Source organism: Carassius carassius, chromosome 17, assembly GCF_963082965.1.
Source record: "Carassius carassius chromosome 17, fCarCar2.1, whole genome shotgun sequence".
Lineage (NCBI taxonomy): Eukaryota > Metazoa > Chordata > Actinopteri > Cypriniformes > Cyprinidae > Carassius > Carassius carassius.
The window spans coordinates 30,779,435-30,803,945 of NC_081771.1; the positions used below are offsets into that span (position 1 = coordinate 30,779,435).

Sequence of the window (24,511 nt, forward strand, 5' to 3'; positions counted from 1 at the left end):
TAATGTTTGTAATGTACATCCGTTAATAAAGAAAGAAATCTCTCAGGGACTTTTATCATGAAATAAATGTCGCGGACTATATGGCGTTATTGTAGCTCAATGAAGCTAGATTTGCCCTGAACGCTTCCCCAAACACCCCTCCCTCCTCGCGCTCTTCGCTTTTTGTCTCAAACGCTCGAAGTGACAGCAGCCACATGCACCAGGAGCGCTCAGAAGAAAAACAACGGATTTTAAGTGAACTAAAGGTAAGAGAGCGAGATATTTAACCGCTCTTTGATAAATCATGTTCGTATATCTGTGTGTTTGTAGTTTGACGGGTCACTAGTGAAGGGAGGATCAGATGGACACTGGCTCTCGTGAAGCGGGATGCAGATCAATGCATCTAACGTTAGTTAAACGCGTTTGAATTCCGTGTATGTTTTGAAATTAGATAAAATTTAGATGTGTTTTCTGATCGTCAGAACTCTGTTTTAAAGACAACCAGGATAATCTGATGTGCCATCTGCGGGGATTATGAAATCTGTTGCATCAGATCAAATGGCTTGTTTTTTTTCCCTAACACTGCATTATATCGAGCATCTCTGTGCTGCATTTGTTCACGTATTTCCGCTCAGAATCTGAATATAGACTTTTATATTTATTTTTATCGTAACATCTATGATTAAAATAAATATAATCATCAATGTTCATTCTAACCAATGGGTCATGGTGATAAATTACAGGAATGTTGTGATTTATGTTCATACTGAATTAATATGCCCTTTTGCTGACATCTGATAACTTATGAATTGCATAATTCATGAACACGATCTGTTGGCTTTGTCAACCAATCTTGGCGTTTCGTTTTATACGATATCTATCTATGTATTTATTTATTTATTTATTAAGTCCTTTTAAAAAGAAAAAAAACATTATTGGTAAAGACATCCTGTTTTAACGATTTGAATATTAAGAGTATTAAGAGTATCATACGGTTAATCGCGATTAAGCTCATCCAAAATAAACGTTTTTGTTTAAATGTAAATACATTAAATATACGTTAAAAATATATGCTGTGTGTAGATATATATATGTCATTTATCAGACGCGACTTGCAAATGTGGACAACAGAAGCAATCAATTTTAGTAATAAAACAACTACTATAAGATCCAAAGCTAAAACTGTATAAATACTATACACATTTAAAAAAAAAAAAGTAAAATGACAAATGCATACAACAAAATTAAAAAACTTAACATTTAAATGAAAAACTAAAAATAAAGCTAAAACAATTCAAAATATTAAAGAATAAAAGGTAAAAGAGTATCAAACATAAGTAAAAAAGCCTACAAATATATATAATATATACATAATTTATATACACAGTACACACACATATATTATGTAAACAAAAACGTTTATTTTGGATGTGATTAATGGTTAGACAGCACTCATAGTTACACTGTTCATTTAAATTGTAGTTTGTAACGGTTTGGATAATTGCAGACAGCTTGTGGGTCGGAGGGAAGATTGATGAACAGATGACATGATGTGCTGCTAATGGAGGTGTATTGATGCTTCTCCTTGCCTTTAAGCGAAACGGGAGGCTGAGAATTTATGAGACGGGTGTAATGTATTTCAGGTGTCACTTAGATAGAGTCTGCTGGTATAATCAGAGTGACAGCTGTCATGAGCTCTGCATTAACGTCTGGATCGGACACAATGCTGCTGGAAGCGTTGGGATTCATGCCATTACAGAACAGCCCAAGCGCACCCTCACAAATATCCCTTTACTTCTGGGATGCGTCTGACAGTGCTTGATGTGTCACTAATACAGTAATACAGCAATGACAGCCTGATGTTTGGATGTGCTTGTTACTCTCGGTCTGTGAAGATGATTTAGCATCTACTGGTTGAGATACGATTGATTTGAGCCTGTGATCGTCTGATTGATAAAGAGTTTCCTGTAACGGCTTGGATAGACCTTGTGTGTATGAGGCTTGATATTAAAAGAACAGGTTGTCATCACAAGCTTTGCACTTCCCAAAAAAGTAATAACTTCTTGGAGAAAGACAAAAAGAGGAAGAATGTCTTTCTTCTGACAGTGAGGAGAATAAAGATCTTAATAATGGAGGAAACGGCTGACAGAGGGACAGTACGATGAAGGGAGGATTAAGTGCTTAGGATTTTGTGAAGGATTCATTGGAAATGAAGGCAGGGAATTGCAATATAATTTTGAAAATGTCAAAAAAAAAATTCTTTCTGAAACTGCAATTTCATTTGGATTTTATTAGCCAAGTAAGATTGCAAGGATGTTGTTTTATAAATATGAAATTGTTCCCAACATTATATGCAATGCATTACAAAACTAACTTCACTTTCAACTTTGTTTGTTTTGATCTCTGTGTGCACAAAACGTACTCGGTTACTAACGTAACCTCGGTTCCCTGAGATGAGGGAACGAGTACTGCGTAAGCTAGCTTACGCTATGGGAAAAGGTCCCCTTTTCTCGAGAATATGAAGCCAAAAATTATCCTTAATTTTTAAATAATGTAAAACGCAGTGCTGCAGCACAGCAGACCCAAGCGAAGCGGCTCGCGCGCTTATTGGCTGTGCTGCGGCAACTGCAGCAACCTATGGTGAGGCGGCGGAGAGTAACGAACCAATGTCAGAGCGTGCCAAAATAGGCGTGGCTGGAACTATATAAGCCACCGCTTCACCATAGGGATCAGGTTTTAAATCGACTGAAGCGATCACCCGGTCCGAGCACATAGCACGGCAGGTAACGCAGTACTCGTTCCCTCATCTCAGGGAACCGAGGTTACGTTAGTAACCGAGTACGTTCCCTTTCGAGAGTACTCTCGTACTGCGTAAGCTAGCTTACGCTATGGGAACACAATGTAAAACGCCGTGCGTGCTCGGGAACTTCGACCTGTCACAGCCCGAGGCGAGAGCTCGGGGCTTTATAGCAGGAGAAATCCCAGTCCCAACAGCCAACCTTAGTGAGCTTTATATAGGGAACGAAAAAAGGGGGACGTGATAAGGCTTAGCACGTCTATATAGAAAGTACCCTGGCCTGCAGGGCAGGGACTTGCAGATTATAGAATCTAATAAATGTGGACGGAGAGGCCCAGCCTGCCGCCGCACAGATATCATCCAGTGGTATCCCGCAGGACCACGCCCATGACGAGGCCATACCTCGGGTGGAATGGGCTCTGATGCCGAACGGGCAGTGAAGGCCCTTAGATTTGTAAGCCAGCGAGATAGTGTCTACTATCCATCGCGATAGGCTTTGCTTCGTGGTGGCGAGACCTCGGGTGCGCCCACCAAAGCATATGAAGAGCTGGTCCGACCTCCTGAATAAGGCGGAGCGCGCAATATAGGTTTTAAGAGCCCTGACGGGGCAGATGAAGCTCGCGTTGCTTTCGTCGCTTTGCGAGGAAAGGGCTGACAGCGAGATGACCTGCGCTCTGAACGGTGTTGAGAGCACCTTGGGGACATAGCCGTGTCTTGGTCTGAGAATGACTCTGGAGTCATTAGGCCCAAACTCGAGACAGTCAGCGCTTACAGATAGCGCATGTAAATCCCCCACTCGCTTGACTGAGGCCAGAGCCAGTAGAAAAGCGGTTTTGAACGAAAGAGGCTTCATATCGACAGACTGAAGCGGTTCAAAAGGGGGGCCCTTTAAGGCCTCTAGGACCGTAGACAGGTCCCAGGAAGGGATTGAAGGGGGTCGGGGAGGGTTCATCCGACGAGCTCCCTTAAGGAAACGAATGACCAGTTCGTTTTTTCCCAGTGATAGGCCGGCCACCGGAGCATGAGAAGCTGCAATGGCTGCCACATACACTTTGAGCGTAGACGGGGATCTGCCCGCATCTAAACGCTCCTGTAGGAAGGAGAGTATCTCCGTCACGTCACATAAGTGAGGGTCTAGGTTCCGTGTCCCGCACCAGGTGGAGAACACTGACCATTTCTGCGCGTATAGGCGCCTGGTTGAGGGCGCTCTGGCTTCCGTAATGGTCTTTAACACTCCCTCAGGGAGGTTCCCGGGTACCCGTTGAGGGGCCATACATGAAGGGCCCAAAGTTCGGGGTGGGGATGCCAGAGCGCGCCCTTCAGCTGCGTGAGGAGATCTTTCCGCAGCGGTATTGGCCATGGGGCTGTACTGGACAGCTGCATCAGCTCGGAGAACCAAGGTTGGGTCGTCCAGAGTGGGGCTACTAGCAGCATAGCACATCTGCTCTTCCTGACCCGATCGATGACCTGCGGTAGCATCGCGACCGGTGGGAAGGCATAAAGCGGGCGTCTGGGCCAATCGAGGGCCAGCGCGTCCCTGCTCTTTGAAAAATATATTGGGCAATGAGCGTTGTCTTTCTGAGGCGAAGAGGTCGACCTCTGCCCTGCCGAAGATGCTCCACATCAACTGAACCGTCTGTGGGTGAAGAGACCACTCCCCAGGGGGAACATTCGCCCTGGAAAGCATGTCCGGGCCCCGGTTCAGGATGCCAGGTACATTATTTACAGATTGTAATGTGCCCATGTCAGAAGACGCTCGGTCAGGGTGTGCAAGGTTTCTGACCTGACACCACCCTGGCGATTTATGTAGGCCACCACTGACATGCTGTCTGATCTGACCAGAACGTGGTGGCCCTTTAAAAATGGGAGGAAAGCTTTCAGGGATAGTTCGACCGCTATCATCTCCAGACAGTTTATGTGTAACAGTCGCTCCGGGCTCGACCAGAGGCCGGAGGCAGACCTGCCCTCGTACAGGGCGCCCCAACCGAGGTTGGATGCATCTGTCGAGACTACTTTCCATTTCGAGACAGCGCCCGTGCTTACGCCTAACTGATACCAGTTGGCTATTTTCCAAGGGGCCAGAGCTGTGATGCAGCCGTGGGTCACCCTGATGCGCGCGCGGCCGGAAATCCAGGCGCGCGCTGGAACACGGTCTCTCAGCCAGCGCTGTAGTGGGCGCATGCGCAGCAGGCCCAGTTTGAGAACCGCAGAGGCTGATGCCATCAGACCTAGCATTTCCTGAAATCGTTTGAGCGGGTAAAGAGACCCGGCTTTGAACGACACGGCTAAATGCTGAATAGTGAGAGCGCGCTGTGACGTCAGACGCGCTGTACATGTCACAGAGTCTATGTCTATCCCCAAAAAGGAAATCCTCTGGCTGGGAGACAGAGCGCTCTTGACAGTGTTGATCGTGAGACCCAGGCATTCTAAATGGCTGAGGATCCAGGATCTGTGTGTCGTCAGTAGTTCCTCGGAATGGGCTAAAACTAGCCAGTCGTCGAGGTAGTTCAATACTCGCACTCCCCGCATTCTCAGGGGTGCGAGAGCGGCATCCATGCACCGTGTAAACGTACGGGGCGCTACGGAGAGGCCGAATGGAAGAACCATGTACTGATAAGTCTGCCCCTCGAAGGCGAATCTCAAGAATGGCCTGTGATGGGGTGCTATTTGAATGTGAAAGTAAGCGTCTTTCAGATCCACTGAGAAAAACCAATCCCTCGGGCGAATTTGCGCGAGTATTTGTTTGGTAGTTAACATTTTGAACGATCGCGTCATAAGCGCTTTGTTCAAACGTCTGAGATCTAGGATGGGTCTGAGACCGCCATCCTTTTTTGGTACGAGGAAGTAGCGGCTGTAAAAGCCTGACTCGCGCTGCGCAGGGGGGACAGTTTCTATCGCCCCTTTTGCAAGAAGGTTTATCAGTTCGGCGCGAAGGACGTGTGTCATTTCGCTTTTCACTTTCGTTTCGACCACGGCGCGGCGGTCTGCGAGCGAACTGGAGCGAGTAACCTCGTTTTATTATATTCAAAACCCAATTTGATATGTCGGGGATGGCCTGCCATGCAGCGGCTCGTGCGGCTATGGGTTGAATGTGCTTCGGGCACTGGCCGCCTGTTATGAGGGGACCAGTAGCTCGAGTATGCTGTGCTTGTGACACTGTGGTGACAGCGCTTATTTGTAGGGTTGCGCACTGAGAAGTGGGCACGCGCGCTACATTTAGAGCACCTCCGGCGCGAGCGGGAAGGTGGGCATGAAAGGAGACCCGAGTGAGTCTTTGTGACACTTGGGGGAGTGTGTATACATGTAGGGGTGCGTACTGTGTAGTGGGCACACTGCCTACATAGAAAAGCTCTTTTTGTGCTTTATTGAGGTCGCCGCGAAAACGGCGTTTGTGTGCAGGCGTGCGTGCATTGTAACAGGCTCGTTTACTGCAGTATAGACATCTCCAACCGCCTTTAGTGAGGGGATTGGAGGAAGCATGTGAGGTTTCTTGTGTGGTGGTCCGGCCGCAGCGGGACTTAACCACGGTCTTTTCAGCCCGAAGGTCAGGAGGGCTTCGGAGGCTCGGGGTTCAGCACAATCCTGGGCCGAGGTCCCCGTCTCTCTGGCGGTTTGCGGCTCGTAGAGCGAGAGCGGTGCTGGGTTTTGGTCGCTGGGCGAGACTGTAAGTCTGGCTGCGATGGCTTCGAGGTCTGAGGGGGCAGCGCATTTCTACGGCGTCCCGCAGCAGAGCTAGAGCGTTTCGGCAGGAAGTGTCTCATTGCCTGTGACGTTTTCTGAGCCTCAGTGAAGCGTTCAGCGAAACCCTTAACCGACTGGCCAAAGAGGCCGGAAGGCGAGATAGGAGAGTCGAGAAAGGCGGATTTGTCGGCGTCTTTCATCTCCGTGAGCGTGAGCCAGAGGTGTCGCTCTAAAACAGCGAGGCTTGCCATGCTTCGGCCGATCGCTTGTGCTGTGGTCTTTGTCGCACGCAGGGCTAGATCAGTAGCGCTGCGGAGATCTTTAAAGTCATAGGTATCTGGGGCAGACTCGTCCAAGTTACGGAGAAGTCTGGCCTGAAAAACCTGCAGCACAGCCATGGTGTGTAGAGCCGAAGCAGCTTGACCAGCGGAGGTGTAAGCTCGGCCAGTGAGAGCTGAGGTGGTGCGGCACGGCTTGGATGGATGCACAGGCTTCGACCGCCATCCAGCGGCTGAGGGCGGGCAGAGGTGTGCAGCAATAGCCTCCTCGAGAGGGGGGAGGCTCTCGTAACCGTGGTCTCGGGCGCCGTCGACAGAGGAGAGCGCTGACGAGACAGAAGTCTTCAAGCGTGCGGAGAATGGGGCTTTCCACGACTTCGTGAGTTCATTGTGAACTTCCGGGAAGAAGGGGGCGTTTCTTTGCGGAGGGGCCGAAGGGCGCCCCTGCAGGAACCATTCATCCAGCCTGCTTTTAGCGGGCTCGTCTGGAGGAGACCAGTCGAGCTGAAGGTCGCTGACAGCCCTTGTAAGCACGCGAGTAAGCTCCGCGTGGATATCGGCGCGTTGTCCGGTGCAGCTGGGTGCTGTAGAGGGGGGGGGGGTCCGCAATGGAGCCCGACCATTCCTCACTACTGGACGCGGCGAGAGAAAGGCTGTCGTGTCTGTCCTCTTCCGCCTCAGGCGCTCCGAAGGAGAAGGGGGCGCTGGTGAGCAGGGACTGGCGCTGCTTGTCCACGAAGAGGACAGGCGAAGGAGAGAGAGCGGGCGAGGCACGCGGGGAGTGTTCCGGCGTGAGCTCGCGTGTAGCAGTATGCTCAGGCATTCTCTGATCGCGGCGTTTCTTACGCGGCACTTGAGAGAGAAGAGGCGGAGCGGGTGGAGCATCGTGGCTGGTTTGAGCTAATCGAGCCCGCAGGGTCGATATAGCCATGTCGTCGCACTCAGGGCAGCCGCCCTTGAAGAGTGCGCTCTCAGCATGCTCGCGGCCCAGGCAGGAGACACAGATGATGTGGCGGTCCTCGCTGGGCAGAGGGCCTCGGCAGGAAGCGCAGGCCCGAGGCATTTGAAACAACGCCTCGAATTCTGGAGGAAAAAAGTGTGATGCAGCGGCAAACACACTAGCTTTGAAAAGGATATAGTCACGCCGGATGGCGCAGCAGGAAGCGAGTGCTGAAGGCGGCGTCGAGATGAAGCACGAGCCGGCGTCCTCAGATCTGCGTTGCAGTGCTATCCCGCTGAGAGGCTTTTCGACGGCGTGTAGAGGCTTCTCCGGAGAAGACAGCGAAGTGCAGGTGAGATCGCTGAAGGAGATGAAATCTGATCCCTATGGTGAAGCGGTGGCTTATATAGTTCCAGCCACGCCTATTTTGGCACGCTCTGACATTGGTTCGTTACTCTCCGCCGCCTCACCATAGGTTGCTGCAGTTGCCGCAGCACAGCCAATAAGCGCGCGAGCCGCTTCGCTTGGGTCTGCTGTGCTGCAGCACTGCGTTTTACATTATTTAAAAATTAAGGATAATTTTTGGCTTCATATTCTCGAGAAAAGGGGACCTTTTCCCATAGCGTAAGCTAGCTTACGCAGTACGAGAGTACTCTCGAAAGGGAACCCACATCCACACCCTTCAGAGCTTGACAAACACACACAGGAGAGGTCAAACAGCTTCACTTTTACACTGTGTGGACCCTTATGTAAAAGTTTACTGCTTTTGAAAAATAAGTTGAAAGTATTTTTTTCAGCAAATTAAATTTATATTTATGTTACAGAAGATTTGATTTCAAATAAATAAAATTCTGTTGAACTTTCTATTCAGTCAATCCTGAAAATGATGTCTGTTTCCAAGTTTTAAGCAGCACAACTGTGTAATAATAATAATTTCTCAATCAGCAAATCAGCATATTAGAATGATTTCTGAAGATCATGTGACACTGAAGACTGGAGGAATGATGCTGACAATTCAGATTTACATCACAGGGATAAATTATATTTTAAGTTATAAAACAGTTAAATTGGAAAAAAAGATTTACAATGTCTTGTCACAAAACACAAAATTAAGTTTTTTTATTTCTTATTTCAATTTTTTTATTATTTATTTTTAGTAGAGTGATTATTATAGTGGTTAGGGAATAGTAAACAAAACAGTTAGTCTTGTAAAGGCAATTGTGGCCCTCAGCTTTCGTCCATTATAAAGCCAACCCATGTTTCCCAAATGAATATCATACTCTGTAAACATCATGATTTACGGTACAGTGGGATTTTCTTCAACTCGAGACAGGAAGCTCATGTCTGCTCCTTTAAAACATGCTGGAGCCGTTCAGTTTCTTAACAGGAAGTGCCCCTGGAAGACAGATGTGACGTGGCCTGAAGAAAACAGACACGCTTTAGAGACACTGGCCTGAAAGCTATTTGGACACTGAACTGCTGTTGTTATTGTATTATTATTATTCATTCTGTATGTTTTTGTTATTATTAAAGTCTAATAACTGTTTAGTTCTTTTTTACATTATACTAAAGTAATACTAAGAAGAAATGGATTCTGGGTAGTGCGCACTGAAAGATAAAAATGAAAGTTATATATATATATATATATATATATATATATATATATATATATATATATATATATATATATATATATATATCACTTTATTTATTTATATATATATATTAGGGGTGGCGAGGTTCGCTGAAAAAAACCCGTACCGTTCGGTTCACCACACACTGTTCGGTACGCGCTGGGACCACGGTTCAACTTAAATACAAAGCATCTGTAATTTGGTTTGCTATAAATAGCAGTTAATATATGTTTCTGTTGATGGATGCGCATTCTGGATTCCCAGACATTACAACAATAGCGATGAGGGGGGAAAAAAACCTGGACAAACCATTCACTCTTGATCAATGTGAACGATTTATGCTGTAATATGAGCAGTCATTTATTCTGTCATCATCCGGGTGCTGAAAGCGCGCGCGCACAGATGAGACCTGAACAGCACACGTTAATATGTATTTAAACTAAACTCATTTAAGCTTTGTCAGTTTAAACCATAGACTGTGGTTTAAACATTTAAGAGCCAGAGGACATGCAAGATTTGTGCATGCGCTCATCCGAAAACAAACCCGCGCCTCAGAACGCGTGCAAATATAAGCTCTCTCTGAAGTATTGTGTTTAAATGGACAAGTTCAGACAAAGGTTATGTCAAAATGCCCGTCTTTGTAAGTATCCTACAGCAGACATAGCCGGCTGAACGCAGTTTCAGACATTACAGTGCTTCACTCGCACTGACTCTTATTCTGCCTGAAAGAATGAAAAGACCGAGCTTAAGCTGGAGCGATTCGACCAATCAGATGAAAGCAGCGTTTCAGCTCCGCCCACAAGTGCGAATGAAATATTGAAGCCATAAACCGAAATGATCAAAACGTACACGGACCAACTGTCTTGTCCATGTTCTCTCACTTGAATCCTTCTTGAGATTTGAGTCTCAGACCTTCTGCAAGCCCCGCCTTGTTCACGCAGTGATTGACATGGAACGAGGGGGCGGAGACGTGATCGGCTCGGAATGCATTTTCAATGTGCACATTGAATTTTGCTACATTCATTGCGGGACACTGAATGAAAATGCAATCGTAAGTGTCTTGACTGTGAGTGTTAATGCATTTAAGAAAAATAGCATTTAAATGATAATTTTGCCACAGTTTTTGCTTGAACATGTTATACATATCTAATCATTTCTGTGATACATTTTCATTTTAATTTTGCAACTTATAAAGCGTTAACATTAGTATTCATTTTACATATTAAAACTGGTGTATGAAATAGCAAATGAAAATTATGTAATTTAATTTTCATTTTCATTTTGCACCAAACGTTGCACAAATGTATTGGAAAATGTAAATCTAAATACAGAAATGCATTGCCATTTTACATATTGCATTGTCATTTTGCATATTACATTGCAAATTGAATATCGCTACCCATGTGCTTCCATAGCAGGCCACTGTATCATTGTATTCTCTTAAAGTGACAGTCTTTATATTAATAGAAACGGCAACAACAAAGAAATCACTCGCTGCTCTTGATTAAAAAGCTTTTATAACTTTAATAAAGAATTATCTTTAATTTATATAGTCCAATATGCAATGCTGTTTTACATTTGATTACTATATTCAATTTCTGTACCTAAAAACTTATGCTAGACCTGCCAAAAAAAAAAAAAAACTGAAAATCACTGTTTATTGTTTGTATCTTTACTCTGTTGTATTTATGTGTGCTGCTGCTTGTAGTTGGATAGACTATTCTTCTTCTTTTTTTTTTATTAGAAAGTATAGTTTTTCCATAAACATACCGAACTGTACTGAAAACCATGACTCTAAAACCGTGAAACAAACCGAACAGTGAAAAAGTTGAACCGTGCCACCCCTAATATATATATATATATATATATATATATATATACACACAAACCCGATTCCAAAAAAGTTGGGACACTGTACAAATTGTGAATAAAAACAATCCAATGATGTGGAAGTTTCAAATTTCAATTTTATTCAGATACAACATGTTTAAACTGAGATAATGTATAATTTTCAGGGGAAAATAAGTTGATTTTAAATTTCATGGCATCAACACATCTCAAAAAAGTTGGGACAAGGCCATGTGTACCACTGTGTGCCATCCCCTCTTCTTTTTATAACAGTCTGCAAACGTCTGGGGACTGAGGAGACAAGTTGCTCAAGTTTAGGAATCGGAATGTTGTCCCATTCTTGTCTAATACAGGCTTCTAGTTGCTCAACTGTCTTAGGTCTTATATATATTTTAATTAATTTATTATTTTATGTATTGTATATATTCTTATTCTTATTTAATTATTATTATTATTTTATTACTATTATTATTTATTTTATTTGTGTTATTTTTTATTTTATTTATTTATTTATTTTTGTTTGTAAGGGAAATAATAAACTTCAGACTTTCTTCCACATAACTCTCCTTTTTACATACTGGTTCAAAAGTTGGATCTGTGTCTCTGGCTCAGTCACAAACACACTTAATCTGTCAAACAGCTGGAGGAGACACACTCACCAGAGCTGAGAGAATGAGGGAGTCATCACAAGTTTCCATGCAGGCCTCCGGAAAACACACACACACACACACTCATTGTTATTAATGTCATGGGTTTTTTTTTATCTGTCTTTAAGGTATAGGCTGGAGTCTGTGCATCTCCATGGTGTGTTTTGAGACAGAACAGGATGTGACATCAGCAGCCTTCACATCTTCTGCTTGTGCAGATGGGGCATGAGTGAGGAGCCCTGCCCTCATTTGCCCAGCTGACCAATCAGAATGTTTGAGGTGAAGCCCATGAGTGTGGAGAAGAAAGACACAGCTGCAGGAACAGGTGTGTGTGTATGTGTGTGTGTGTGTGTGTGTGTGTGTGTGTGTGTGTGCGTGCTTTCTCCTGCAGTGAGCAGATATTCACCCAACCAGAGCAACTCCAGCATACATATTTTATTTGCATTGTTAAATAACTTTACAGAGAAAGAAGGGAAAATGGGGAAATGACCTCAATTTTAATCATTTTCAGCCTGTCCAGTGTGTCGACATGGGAAACTTTCATTGCTTGTGGTCTGCTGGTTTAAAATTTATTTCTATACTGTGTTGTTCAGACTGCATGTGTATATAAATGTTGTTTAAAGTGTGTGTGTATTGTTCATCTCTTGATTTAGGAGTTAATTCCAGCTCAAGTTCAGGGTGTTGATCACCACACAATATCATTTGAGTTTGAAAGCATGAGTGAAACACATTTATATTATGATGTCATGTTGTGCCACCTCTGAAGGATGATTTAGACATATTTGCAGCTCATATGCAAGCTTGAAGACGACATAGAAGTGTTTTAACAGAAATACATTTTAAACGTGTTATGCAATAATTGCAAATAATTATTAATTATATAATTATAAATTATTGTAGTCATTTTATTAATTTAGTTTAACATTTTATGCACAAATAGCAATTTCTGCCTAATCAATCATTGAAGTGCTTGACATTACAAGAAAAACTAAATGGAAATGACTTGAAGTTTTTATGAATTTTCCAGGTCTAAAAAAATCACACTTTTAAAACTCCCTTATTTATACAGGTCTAACAAGCCTGAACAAATTGAAATAAGATCATCTTGCGTCTTGATCTATGGCTGTTGTTGCTTTGTAAAAAAACTTGTCTTGTCTTCGTTTTCAGTTCATTTTAAGTCATCTTGTGGCTTCTTGATTGATTGACTGTGCATATAAATTTGATTTTCAACAAACCAGTGGACAATGTAAAATTATTCTCTGCGGAAATTAACCTGAAATCATAGTATAACTTTATCTTAACTTCTAATTTTGGGTGTCTATGCTGAGGTGCTAAACATAAGGTTTGGTGAACTTTTCCACATGCACGTTCACCAAACTGTTCATAGCAAGTTTCTGATCACCAAATTGTCATCACTGACATGTAAACGTGGATGGTCGTGCTGATGCGTCTGTGTGACATCCAGGGATGGGTCAGGATGATTCATTTGTCATGCCTCGGAAAAACATGATGCGGACTAATTATACAATGATTCTCTTCACGCAATAATGTTAGAAACTATCTGTTTATGGAGTTCTAAGCTCTGAAAGTGATTTATTTTGCTCTTATATCAAGAAAATAATGACTCCTCATGAAGTGTGTCTTGAGCTAAATGAACAGCAGATGGCGTGCAACACTGTCGTCTGTCCTGAGGAATCATCCACTGACTCTGGGTGATGTGTGTCTGTCCTGTAGATGAGGGCAGTAAGGTGTGTGACGGGGGTGTCAGCGGTCGAGGAGGGGATTCTCTCTATCTTTACGAGGGTCAGGACTGGGTCATCTCCCCCTCCTGCTCTCCGGAGGAACCCAGCATCATCTCACCCGTGCTGGCAGAGGAAACCTTCCGCTACATGAGTAAGTGTGTGTGTGTGTGTGTGTGTAGACATACGTGTGCACACAAATGTTTGCTTGCTATTGCCATTGTCAGGGAGGCTACTTTAAATCTGACTTTAGCATGAGTTTTTTTGTAATTAGTCTCTAATAGGCAGGGTTCCCTTAGTCATTTAATCACTGAAAATATCAAGGATTTTTCAAACTTTGGCAGTTATGGGCATTTCTTTGTTAAATGTTCTAATTACCTAGTTGCAAAATGCTCGTTTTACTCCCGTCTCTGTAAAATTTATATATATATTTTTCAAAATCCTTATCTAGACTTGTTTTACCAGAGGATTTATATATATATTTTTTAAATCATGTTTTGGAAATGTATGCATTGATGAATCATTCCCATTACGATCAATGACATGCTTTAAGAAAACACATTTACATTTCATGCCAACTTTGAACTGGAACAGGGGAATAAAAATAAAAAAGCTTTTTTTTTATTTTTAGATTTTAGTGTAATTTATAAAAAAATAAAAGCAAATGAATTATAGTACAGTTTGTATTTTCCAGGATGCATAAAAACAGTAATAAATGAATAATGTATGTTTGTTAGGTTAATTTACACACTTTCAGAATGAACAGATTCATTCAAATCAATCAATCTCTTCAATGTTACATAATGGATAGAGGGAGTTTTTGGACAGCATGTTTGTTTTTAAGATCAGTTTGCTCAGCAGTAGAGCTGCGTGTGCAGTACAGTGTGACACAAAATTTATTTACTAATTATTTTGCATCATTAGAATAGTTTCATATCATTTTTGTAAATAATAAATCATTTAGTTTCAAGACACTGGAGAAAAGTGGCTTGTTACTGGCAAATGAACATTATTTTGGAAACTGCTGAGCTTCTGTCACACCATTGAAACATGTAGTTAAGATAGTAGCATTGCTGGTGTTGCCCTACACTGGTGTGTGTATGCTTAAGGGTGTGTGTGTGTGCCCATCCCTGGCAAGGGCACAGGAATTCAGTGGTCAGGTATCTTAAAGGGTTAGTTCACCCAAAAATGTCATTGTCAAAATTATGTCATTAATATCTCACCCTCATGTCGTTCCAAACCGGTAAGACCTCCGTTTATCTTGTAAGAAAAACCTCTTCAAAGTAGTCCATGTGACATCAGAGGGTCAGTTAGAATTTGTTGAAGCATCGAACACAGCAGTTCAGTCAGTGTACTGTTTGAGTGCATGCATTACTCCGGGATATTGGTTTGTTTGAACTCAGAGGGAGTGTCAGCCACATTAAAAAAGTTAACAGCTTAAATCATTTGTGGATTAAAGCGTATTGGAGACGCGAACTGTTTAAAACGATTCAGTTCGATTTGGTGAACTGAATGATTTGTTCGTGAACTGGATATCACTAAACTGCTTTGTTTTGAACTCTCTCACAACAGACACGGAAGAGAAGACAATGCTGAATAAAGTCGTCTTTTTTTGCTATTTTTGGACCAAAATGTATTTTCGATGCTTCAAAATATTCTAACTGACCCTCTGATGTCACATGGACTACTTTGATGATGTTTTTCTTACCTTTCTGGACATGGACAGTAGGGATGCACCGAAATGAAAATTCTTGGCCGAAACCGAAAACCGAAAAAGAGAAAACCAAGGCCGAAAACCGAAAACGAAACACCGAAAGAAATTATGGCAATTATTAGTACCATTGCATTTATAGCTATGACCGTGTACTAACTTTACTAAAATTAAGACATTGCAATTGCATAAATTAATATTAAAGTTTCAAAGATAATTACAATTACATAAATTATTTAAAAAATACATAATTACAAATTATGCAAATATTTATTAAGCACATTGCAACAATGCACAGTATTAAAATAAAATTCAAACTAAAAATGTATCCCACTCATGTGTATATTAAATAATAATGTACAGGCCTACTGGCCTGCAGAAAGGTTTTAAAATGAACTGTTCTCTCATAAAAACAAAGTGCATTTAGGTGAAGTGCATTTGAAATTTTTCTCTGTAGGACTAGAAAGTGCATTACTTCTCCAGTAGGCAAGACTGTTATCACTTCTGGGGATGGGGACTTCAGACCGATAACCATCTAGCTGTTGAGCAGTTGAGCTTGTCATCTGCCTGACATTTGAGAAATATTTGAGAGAGTGTATTTAAATAGGTTACATATATATATATGTTACATATATAGTAGCCTAAGAACAAAATAGCCAACGTATTATTATTATTTGAGGCACTTTCTTGCAGAATTTCACTGAACACATCAGACACCGAGGGTGCATGCATGCCCCTCATCTGGAGCAGAGACGAGTCTTTTTTTCTGCGCTCTGATCTCAGTCTCCTGCGCTTGGCGCTTCTCCGTCTCCACGCGGGTTCTCCGCATCCAGCGCGGCCTGGATCATTTCTCGTGCGCGCTGCCTTATTTCCGCATCCAAGTAATGGTCTTTATAACGCGGATCAAGCGCATTCGCGATGAAGTGCAGAGGATCCGAAAAGATCTCAGTGAGACGTGTGCTAACAGACTGTACTTTTCTTTGTTTTCACTTCGTGGTCCGTCTTAATCTCTTTGTTAGGAGACGCTTTAGTGCCGCGAATAAAGGAGTAAGAATAGAGAGAATGTTCTCACTGGTGTGAAGTGAATGTCGCGGGGAATGTGCAGGTCGCGGTTTCTGTTTGCGTCATCACAACATTTCGGCCGTGTTGTTTCGGTGATAAAAGTCTATCGGCCGAAAACCGAAAATGCCATTTTCGGCCGAACATTTTCGGTGGCCGAATATTCGGTGCATCCCTAATGGACAGTAGACCGTACACACAGCTTCAATGGAGGGACTGAGAGCTCTCGGACTAAATCTAAAATATCTTTAACTGTGTTCCGAAGATAAACGGAGGTCTTACTGGTTTGGAATGACATGAGGGTGAGATATTAATGACATAATTTTCATTTTTTGGGTGAACTAACCCTTTAAGTGCAGGTGATAGCATGGGGAGGGAGGGAGAAGGACAGATGGATGGATAGAGAGAGAGGAGAGGAGGAGAGCAGTCATGTCGGTGCTAAACACACAGAATGAGGAGCTTTATGACCAGTATGCTGCAGAAGGTGAGAGCCTGCTGAGATTCATACATGCACTGAGCATTAGGATGCATGATGGCATGTGGAGCGTTTCCTTTGAGTTGTTGTGGCAGTTCTGTTGAGGACGTGTGCTGCTCATTTCTGCAGTGAACAGGAAGTGGAGGCTCACGTTTCTCTGAGATTAAACACTTGTGCTGAGGTCACCTGTGAACGCTCTTGTCAGTGCTGACTCACATGACATATGTACCTAGCGTGTTTCCTGCAGGATAATCACTGGTCCATACTTCACACTACAGCAGCTCTAGTCTGTTTCCAAACCTAGTGAGCCATCCACTGCCCACACAGGCAAATGCCTGACCGCCATGAAGCCTCATACGTAGCCGACAATGAAAATGCATGAGAGACTCAACTTTTTAAGTCAGAATTATTTGTGTGGTGCTTTTCACAGTACGCTTTTTAAAAGCAGTTTACACAATGTTAATATTAATAATGTTAATTAATTAATATCATCATGCAACACGGACACATTTAGCAGATTTCAGCTGAATGATAGGATAGTTAAAATTTTGCAATTATACAAGCAATCAAGCAGTTAAAAGTTGCTGTATAGGATATTGCTTTATATAGGCCTGCTTTGCTTTATATACAGTAGGTATTCCTAAATGCAAATAAACTTCTCGAATCTTTGTTCATTCGTCCTTTTGAATGTTTCGTTAACCGATCTGAACTATAAGAGTCATTTGTTCATGAATCGGTTTGTTCTATTTTGATTGTATTGTCTAGGGGCCATCAGGGGTCAGAGTGGACGGGCTCTCATGTGTACTTGCTGGACTACTAACAAGTGAGGAGGTAGCTCTGAAAGAGGGGAACGCAGCCAGAGACATGCTGAGACTTTTAGCCCTAGTTTTACCCAGCTGGATGATGATGTGTTGCTAAAAATAACCTGAGAGGCATAGAGGGGGCAGATGGAGGCTAATTCAGGGTTATAATCGGAGGGCTGAACACAAGGGCGTAGATTTGGTTTGAACATTGGGGGGGTTGAACGTTGTATGCTGCCCGTTATTTTTTTCAAAAAAAAAAAAATTTATGTGTATTGTTATTGGATTGTTTATTTCTTCTATCTATCTATCTATCTATCTATCTATCTATCTATCTATCTATCTATCTATCTATCTATCTATCTATCTATCTATCTATCTATCTATCTGGCAACATGCTTTAACTGATTACAAATTCAACATATACAAATATGAAAGAGACAACATTTAGACATTTATTTTAAGATTTTTACATTCCACCTTAATGCATTTAATTTTTTTTAAAGGGAAACACATCTTTAAAACATTAAAGGCATTAATGTATAGCCTAACTTTAAAAAGCTGCTGTTTTTCTATACTGTTTCCTATTTTATTTTATTGATTGAATGGCATCTTCTTTACCTGATCACCTGCTCCTCCTCTCCCTCTGCTGACTTTTCTACCCTGCAGCTATATTTACCTCAAATCTGTTATAAAAACATGTTAAGAGATTATACACCTTATAACGTTATGAAATGTGTGTATAATCATCATTCATAAAATTCTAACATAGTAGAGATTATCAAAAGAAAGAAATTAAGTATTGAAATCGCCAGTAGGCGGCAGTGTTTCACTGTTTTAATGAGTTAGCCACTTAAATCGTTAATTCATCCAATTCGTTCAAAAGTCAGATTAATTTAGTAAGAAAAAAAACACCGATGTGAATACTTTTGTCGTTGATAATTACAGACACTATTGAAAAATATACTAGCAAAACAGCTGCTTTGGTAACTTGTTATACTGATAGTTATAGCTAAATACATTGCAAAGGATTAGCTAGATAAAAATATATGTGGTGTGTACTAACTATTACACAATATTCTCATACCTCATTCTCAGTACATGCTTCATTTTTTTTTTTTGCATCCCTCTCTGACCAGCAGTTAAATATAGTCCGCTGTGCAGCGCTTCTCTTCATTTTTGACGTTAACATTAACCGTGTGCTCTCCCATTCAAATACCACTCGCTTGTTTTGGTGAAAGTGCGACTCATTGGTTGGGCTTTACCAATCGGTTCAATGGAGGGGGAGTATTTTTTGTCTGATTTATTATGACATACTCATATTTGATTAGGAACAAAATTATTTTTACAAAATAAATGAATTCTATTTTTTCATATTATATTTTTCATTTGATCTACTGTGATTTTCATGTTGAAATATTGGGGGGGGGGGGGGGGGTTGTAACTGATGGATTTGAATATTGGGGGGGTTACCTCCCCCCCATCCCCCCCATAAACTACGCCCCTGGCTGAACATGAGAGTCAACACATAATATAGAGCAAGAGCACAATATCATAATGTATAGAGATCGAGAGAGACCATTTACAATGCACAATTTACCAGCTTATTAATGCATAATGCAAATTCAACATATTTAATAAGAACTAAAGCCCTGATCAAGAACGATAACCATAAAGATAACGATATTGGCGTCCACACCAGCGAACCATATTGTCTATTTATTCTACGCACTCACGTCTGCTGCGTTAAACTCTCGAGCTCATCACAGCAGGATTGATTCTGATTGGCTGTTACTGTTTTTCATCAGCTGGAAAAAATCGTTCTGAAAGTGATTCCAACGATATAGTTTCTCTGTGCCTTTATCGTTATAGTTGTGGTGTGGACTCTGCTATTCATTAGTATCGAGAACGATATCTTTATCATTATCTTTATAGTTATCATCCTTGGTGTGAACAGGCCTTTACATTTTCTATAGTGTTTGTGTTGAGAGCATGGTAAAACCATAGATGGCTCCTCATTAATCCATGTAAATTTAAATTCAACAAGCAATTTTCACAAAAACGCCAAAGCCATTACAGTACATTTTTGTATGTGTGTCAGTTATTAAGTGTTCAGTCTAATCTCATTAATTACATTTAAAGTCAAATTGGATCAGATTAGTTGCATTTATCAGAGTAGAGCTGGCAGATCAGTTAATAATATTAATTTAGAGATTTCTATGCAATTACAGCTAATCTAATTTAATCAGATTATTTATGTCTGTAATAGGCAGTGTTATTTTACTATTATTTATACAGTCTTTATTCATATTTTAAATTGGCTATAATTTCAGTTTTCAGATTTTTTTCTATTTCTTTTTTATATATATATATATATATATATATATATATAAAGTATATTTTTAGCACATAAACTCAAATTGTGTTCTGTCATTGTTAACTATAGAAAATCGCAGGTCTCTCATCTTGTCTGTTTTGCAAGGGTCACTGAGATATCAGAAGTGAACTGACCGTACTGACACCAGCTGATGTTTTACTGGAGCTCAAAGGTCTCCGCATGTCTGTGATTACCAATGCGTCACTTATTGCTGTGAACACTGTTAGTATATATACGGACGTCTGATCTAGATCGAGCGGATTAGAAGCAGAGCCTCTGCGGCTGGACAGCAGACTCATGAGTGTTTTTGAGGATTGTGCTTCAGTTCCTGTGCTTTCTGTGGTAATGAAGGTTCAGTCGCTGTGTGTTTGGCTCTGGATAGAGGAATGTGTTAATGTCAGAGACAAAGTGTTGTGATTGTCAGGATGCTTCCGTTGAGTGAAGAGCTCCCAGCACACCATCTCGCCTCCGGTAAGGACAGGTGTGTGTGTGTGTGGGGGGGGGAATGGGAATTGATCATTTGAGTGATTTGTATTTGAAATTTTTATGATCTGGGAATTTAGCATTTGAAGACAAGATGTACACTACTATTCAAAAGTTTTATTTTATTTTAATTTTTTTGTAGAAGAAGAAATTAATACTTTTAATCAGTAAGGAAGCATTACATTGATCAAGTGACAGTAAAAGGCATTTATTGTTACAAAATATTTATTTTTATTATTTTCAGAAATGTTTTTAAGCAGCAAATCATCACATTAGAATGATTTCTGAAGATCATGTGACACTGAAGACAGGAGTAATGATGCTGAAAATGTATCTTTGCATCATAGTAATAATTTACATTTTTAATTATATTTGCATAGAAAACAGTTATTTTTAATCGTAATAATATTTCATATTATTGCTATTTTTGCTGTATTTTATTTATCATATAAATGCATCCTTGATGAGCATAAGAGAATTTTCAAAACTCAAAAACATAAAAAAAAAAAAGGAAAAATCCTCTCTGACCCCAAACTTTTGAATGGAAGTGTACATTACAATTTTCCTCTGTTTATGTGTACTTATTCTTTTTAGGCAGATGGTTTAGATATTAAGATAATTCGAGTTCGGTTAGAGTTTGGGTATTTACAGCAGGTTAAATATTTACCTGTCATTGTTTACTAGGCTGTAGTTTGGAGACAGATCTCATGTGTGTTTTATTTAAAGTCCAGTCAAGTGTTGGTCATAAAGCAGATAATCTCTTAATCTGTTTTTCAATCGAAATAATGACTCTGATTACAGTATCATATTCTCTATAATATAACCATAAACCAATAGCTTACATTCCAATTGTTGTTAAAAGAGTCTATTCTCTCCTTTAAATGATTTATTTTTTATTTATTCTTTTGGTAAATGTTTGCATCATCATGCAGTGCATTAGCGTCTGAGGTTTATTACTGTAACAGATCCTGAGGACAGTGACAGCAGCGATTAACTTCAAGTAAGAATGGATTGCTTTCAGTTTCAGTACCTCACTGGAGTTCACATGAACTCTACCTTAGATACTTCAGTGTGGTTTGCTGGTGCAGAATAAATGCAAAAGCTATAGTGTATCTTTAAGCATCTAGGTAAACGTGTGTGTGTGTGTGTGTGTGTGTTTAAATCTAATGCGACTGCATTTATTTTAATCCAGGAGTGCTCACGGGACAGTGACTTCCATTACTCGTCTCTCTCTCTCTCTCTCTCTCTCTCTCTCTCTGCTGGTGATGGTGTTTCTCTTTTTCTCTTTTCACTAGACGTTTACCACAATTCCTCAGCATCTATTCTCTCTCTCTCTCTCTTCCTTCTCCTCTTCTGTCCTCTCTCTCGTTCCCTCTGCAGCATTTCTAGCTGTTGGTTCCTCTTATCCCCATAATGGCTGTAACAGCCTCTCTAAAGGTAACACGCGGTCTGTCTGATGCTTTATCTGTCTGTTTTCCGCTCATCTGTCCTTCCTAGTTTCTGCTTCTATTTCTGAGCTAGTATTTGACCTGAGGCATGCAGCATGTCTAGTCTGGGGTGTTTACTGTGCTGCAGTGTCCTACAGCGACCTGAAACTCACATTAAAGGGGTCATATCATGCAAAACAGAGTTTGACATACAGTGAAGAACTATATATAATATATAATATCACATCTTTAAAGAGAGCCGTCGGTAGTGTAGAGGAAACTGACTTTAGATTTAGATGATCATTAAATAGTTTGGGATCAGTTTTAAAAGAAGTCCCTTCGGCTAACAAGGGCTGCAGTAATTTGATCAAAAATATAGTAAAAATGTGAAATATTTTCTATTTTGAATATATTTATTAAATATTACTTTGATACCTGTGCTCAAAGCTGAATTTTCAGCATCATTACTCCAGTCTTCAGTGTCACATGATTCTTCAGAAATCAGTATAATATGATTATTTGATGCTCAAGAAATAATTTTTGTGATTTTTTTTTTCTCTGATGATCAATTAAATGCAGCCTTGCTGAATAATACATTAAAAAAAAAAAAAAAAATATATATACATACATACATACATACTATTTTGACCCCAAACTTTTGAGCAGTAGTTTTTGTAGTGCATGCAATTAATAGTGAAGCTGAATGCACTGTGGGTTTGTGCATGATATTATTGTAGTGTTAGGAAGTGTGTGTGTGTTGCATGTGTAGGGCTTGCCATATGGCATGTGGGTGTTTTTAAACCTTCCTGTATAGTTTTGTCTCATTAAATAGACACAGCTAGTGTAGTTGGGAGTTCTTGTTTTTGTTTGTTTGTTTGTTAGTCTTTTTTTTTTTTAACATTCACATTTATACACGTCTGTCTCTCTCACCGTAGTCCTCAGCGCTGACCGGGTGGAGCAGATGACCAAGACCTACAATGACATTGACGTGGTCACGCACCTCCTGGCTGAAGTGAGTGATTGATAGTGATTGGTCTAGTTTGTTTTTGTTAGTAACAGCTCTTGATTGGCTGTCTGTCTGCATTACGATGTCGTCCCGCAGAGGGACCGTGACCTAGAGCTGGCGGCTCGGATCGGTCAGTCTCTCCTACAGAGGAACCACGTGCTGCAGGAGCGAAACGAATCTCTGGAGGAGCAGCTAGCGCAGGCCTTAGACCAGGTACAGCATGCATTGACAAGAAAAAATAGGCTAAATGTGTATAAACTGGTCACAAAGTCTTCCATGTAATCGCTCTTTCAGGTTCATCAGCTTCAGCATGAGTTGACGAAGAAGGATGAACTCCTCCGTATGGTGGCGAGCGCCAGCGAGGAGAGTGAGACCGACTCCAGCTGCTCCACACCTCTACGTCACCCCGCGCCCGCCGGGACCGCACTCGCCCTCAGCCAGCTGGACGCCCTCCAGTCGAAACTCCAGGAGCTGGAGGAGGAGAACCTGTCCCTGAGATCAGAGGTGCGTCATGGGCTCTGGATGATGTTTCTGGAGCGTAAGGGTTTTATGAAAGCGTGTCCTCTGATGTTCTGCAGGCCTGTCACCTGAAGAAGGAGACCAGCACTTATGAGGAGAAAGAACAGCAGCTGGTGAACGACTGCGTTAAAGAGCTGCGTGAGTATCTGCGTCGACTTTCAAGCTCCAAATCAAGTTAAACTGAGTCTACATGGGTGTCTGCCTTTCAAAGCAGCATGATAAACCAAATAAAACCTCATTAACTTTGTCCTTCACAAATGTACTCTAATGGACCCTTTTTGTCAGTCAGTTCATTCTGGGATTTCATTAGAAATGCATGTGACTGCTGTTGATTTTGGCTAGTGTGTAATTTTTGAAACGCCTTCAAGTGTGAAGAACGCCTGTGATGCCTAAAAATGTTGGCTGGGTTTAAAACAGAGCCTCAGGAAGAACACTTCAGCTGTTGTTATATATGCAATTAAATAATCAGATGACTCACTCGGAATGGAAAGCTTTCGTGTGAACATCGCAGTCGATCCGATTTACCACAGTGCCACAATGTGGACGTTCACATAGGTTTTACATCTTATGAACATTGGTGTGTTATTTGTCTTACATTATAACAAATTGGTCCATGGAGGAGACATAACAATTACTAAATATTTACTAAAAAAATGTCACAGTAGCTCTGGTGGCATTGTCCGGTTCTGGACGTGACATCTGGCCTCTGCGCATTTGCTGAAGTTTTGTTTGGAATGCATGTAATGCACATGTAACATTTATGGGTTTGTGTTTGTGTTTATTTCACAGGAGAGTCAAACAGTCAGATGGTGTCTCTGACGGATGAGCTCTCGCAGAAGAACGAGGATTTAATGAGACATCAGGAGGAGATCGCACAACTCCTCTCACAGATCGTCGAGCTCCAGCAGAGAGTCAAAGAGGTCAGGATGCATGCCTTATTTAATACTCATATTCAGTACGTATGCATCCAATTGATCAAAAGTGATCATAATGTTGAAAAAGATCTATCTTTCTTTTCATCAAAGAATCTAAACAAATGTATCATGGTTTGCACAAAAATATTTTCTTGAGCAGCAGATCAGCATATTAGAATGATTTCTGAAGGATCTTG

At 41.3% G+C, this 24,511-nt stretch overlaps 1 protein-coding gene across 4 annotated transcripts in view; it reads left to right on the forward strand.

The window, feature by feature from the left end:
• Nucleotides 1-115: 115 nt before the first annotated feature.
• Nucleotides 116-24,511, forward strand: part of trak2 (trafficking protein, kinesin binding 2) — a 31,961-nt gene continuing 7,565 nt past the window's right edge. For 2 of the 4 annotated variants that reach the window (XR_009438158.1, XM_059571715.1), the window contains exons 1-9: nucleotides 116-245; nucleotides 11,933-12,129; nucleotides 13,539-13,697; nucleotides 21,829-21,885; nucleotides 22,811-22,887; nucleotides 22,978-23,094; nucleotides 23,176-23,385; nucleotides 23,460-23,538; nucleotides 24,190-24,320. Coding sequence is in view for 3 of the 4 variants with exons in the window: in XM_059571715.1 (XP_059427698.1) it covers nucleotides 12,075-12,129; nucleotides 13,539-13,697; nucleotides 21,829-21,885; nucleotides 22,811-22,887; nucleotides 22,978-23,094; nucleotides 23,176-23,385; nucleotides 23,460-23,538; nucleotides 24,190-24,320 (885 nt within the window). In the remaining variant the exon portion in view is untranslated. Of the gene's footprint in view, nucleotides 246-11,932; nucleotides 12,130-13,538; nucleotides 13,698-20,195; nucleotides 20,437-21,828; nucleotides 21,886-22,810; nucleotides 22,888-22,977; nucleotides 23,095-23,175; nucleotides 23,386-23,459; nucleotides 23,539-24,189; nucleotides 24,321-24,511 lie in introns of those variants that run through there. The other 2 variants (XM_059571716.1, XM_059571717.1) reach the window with 2 other exon arrangements.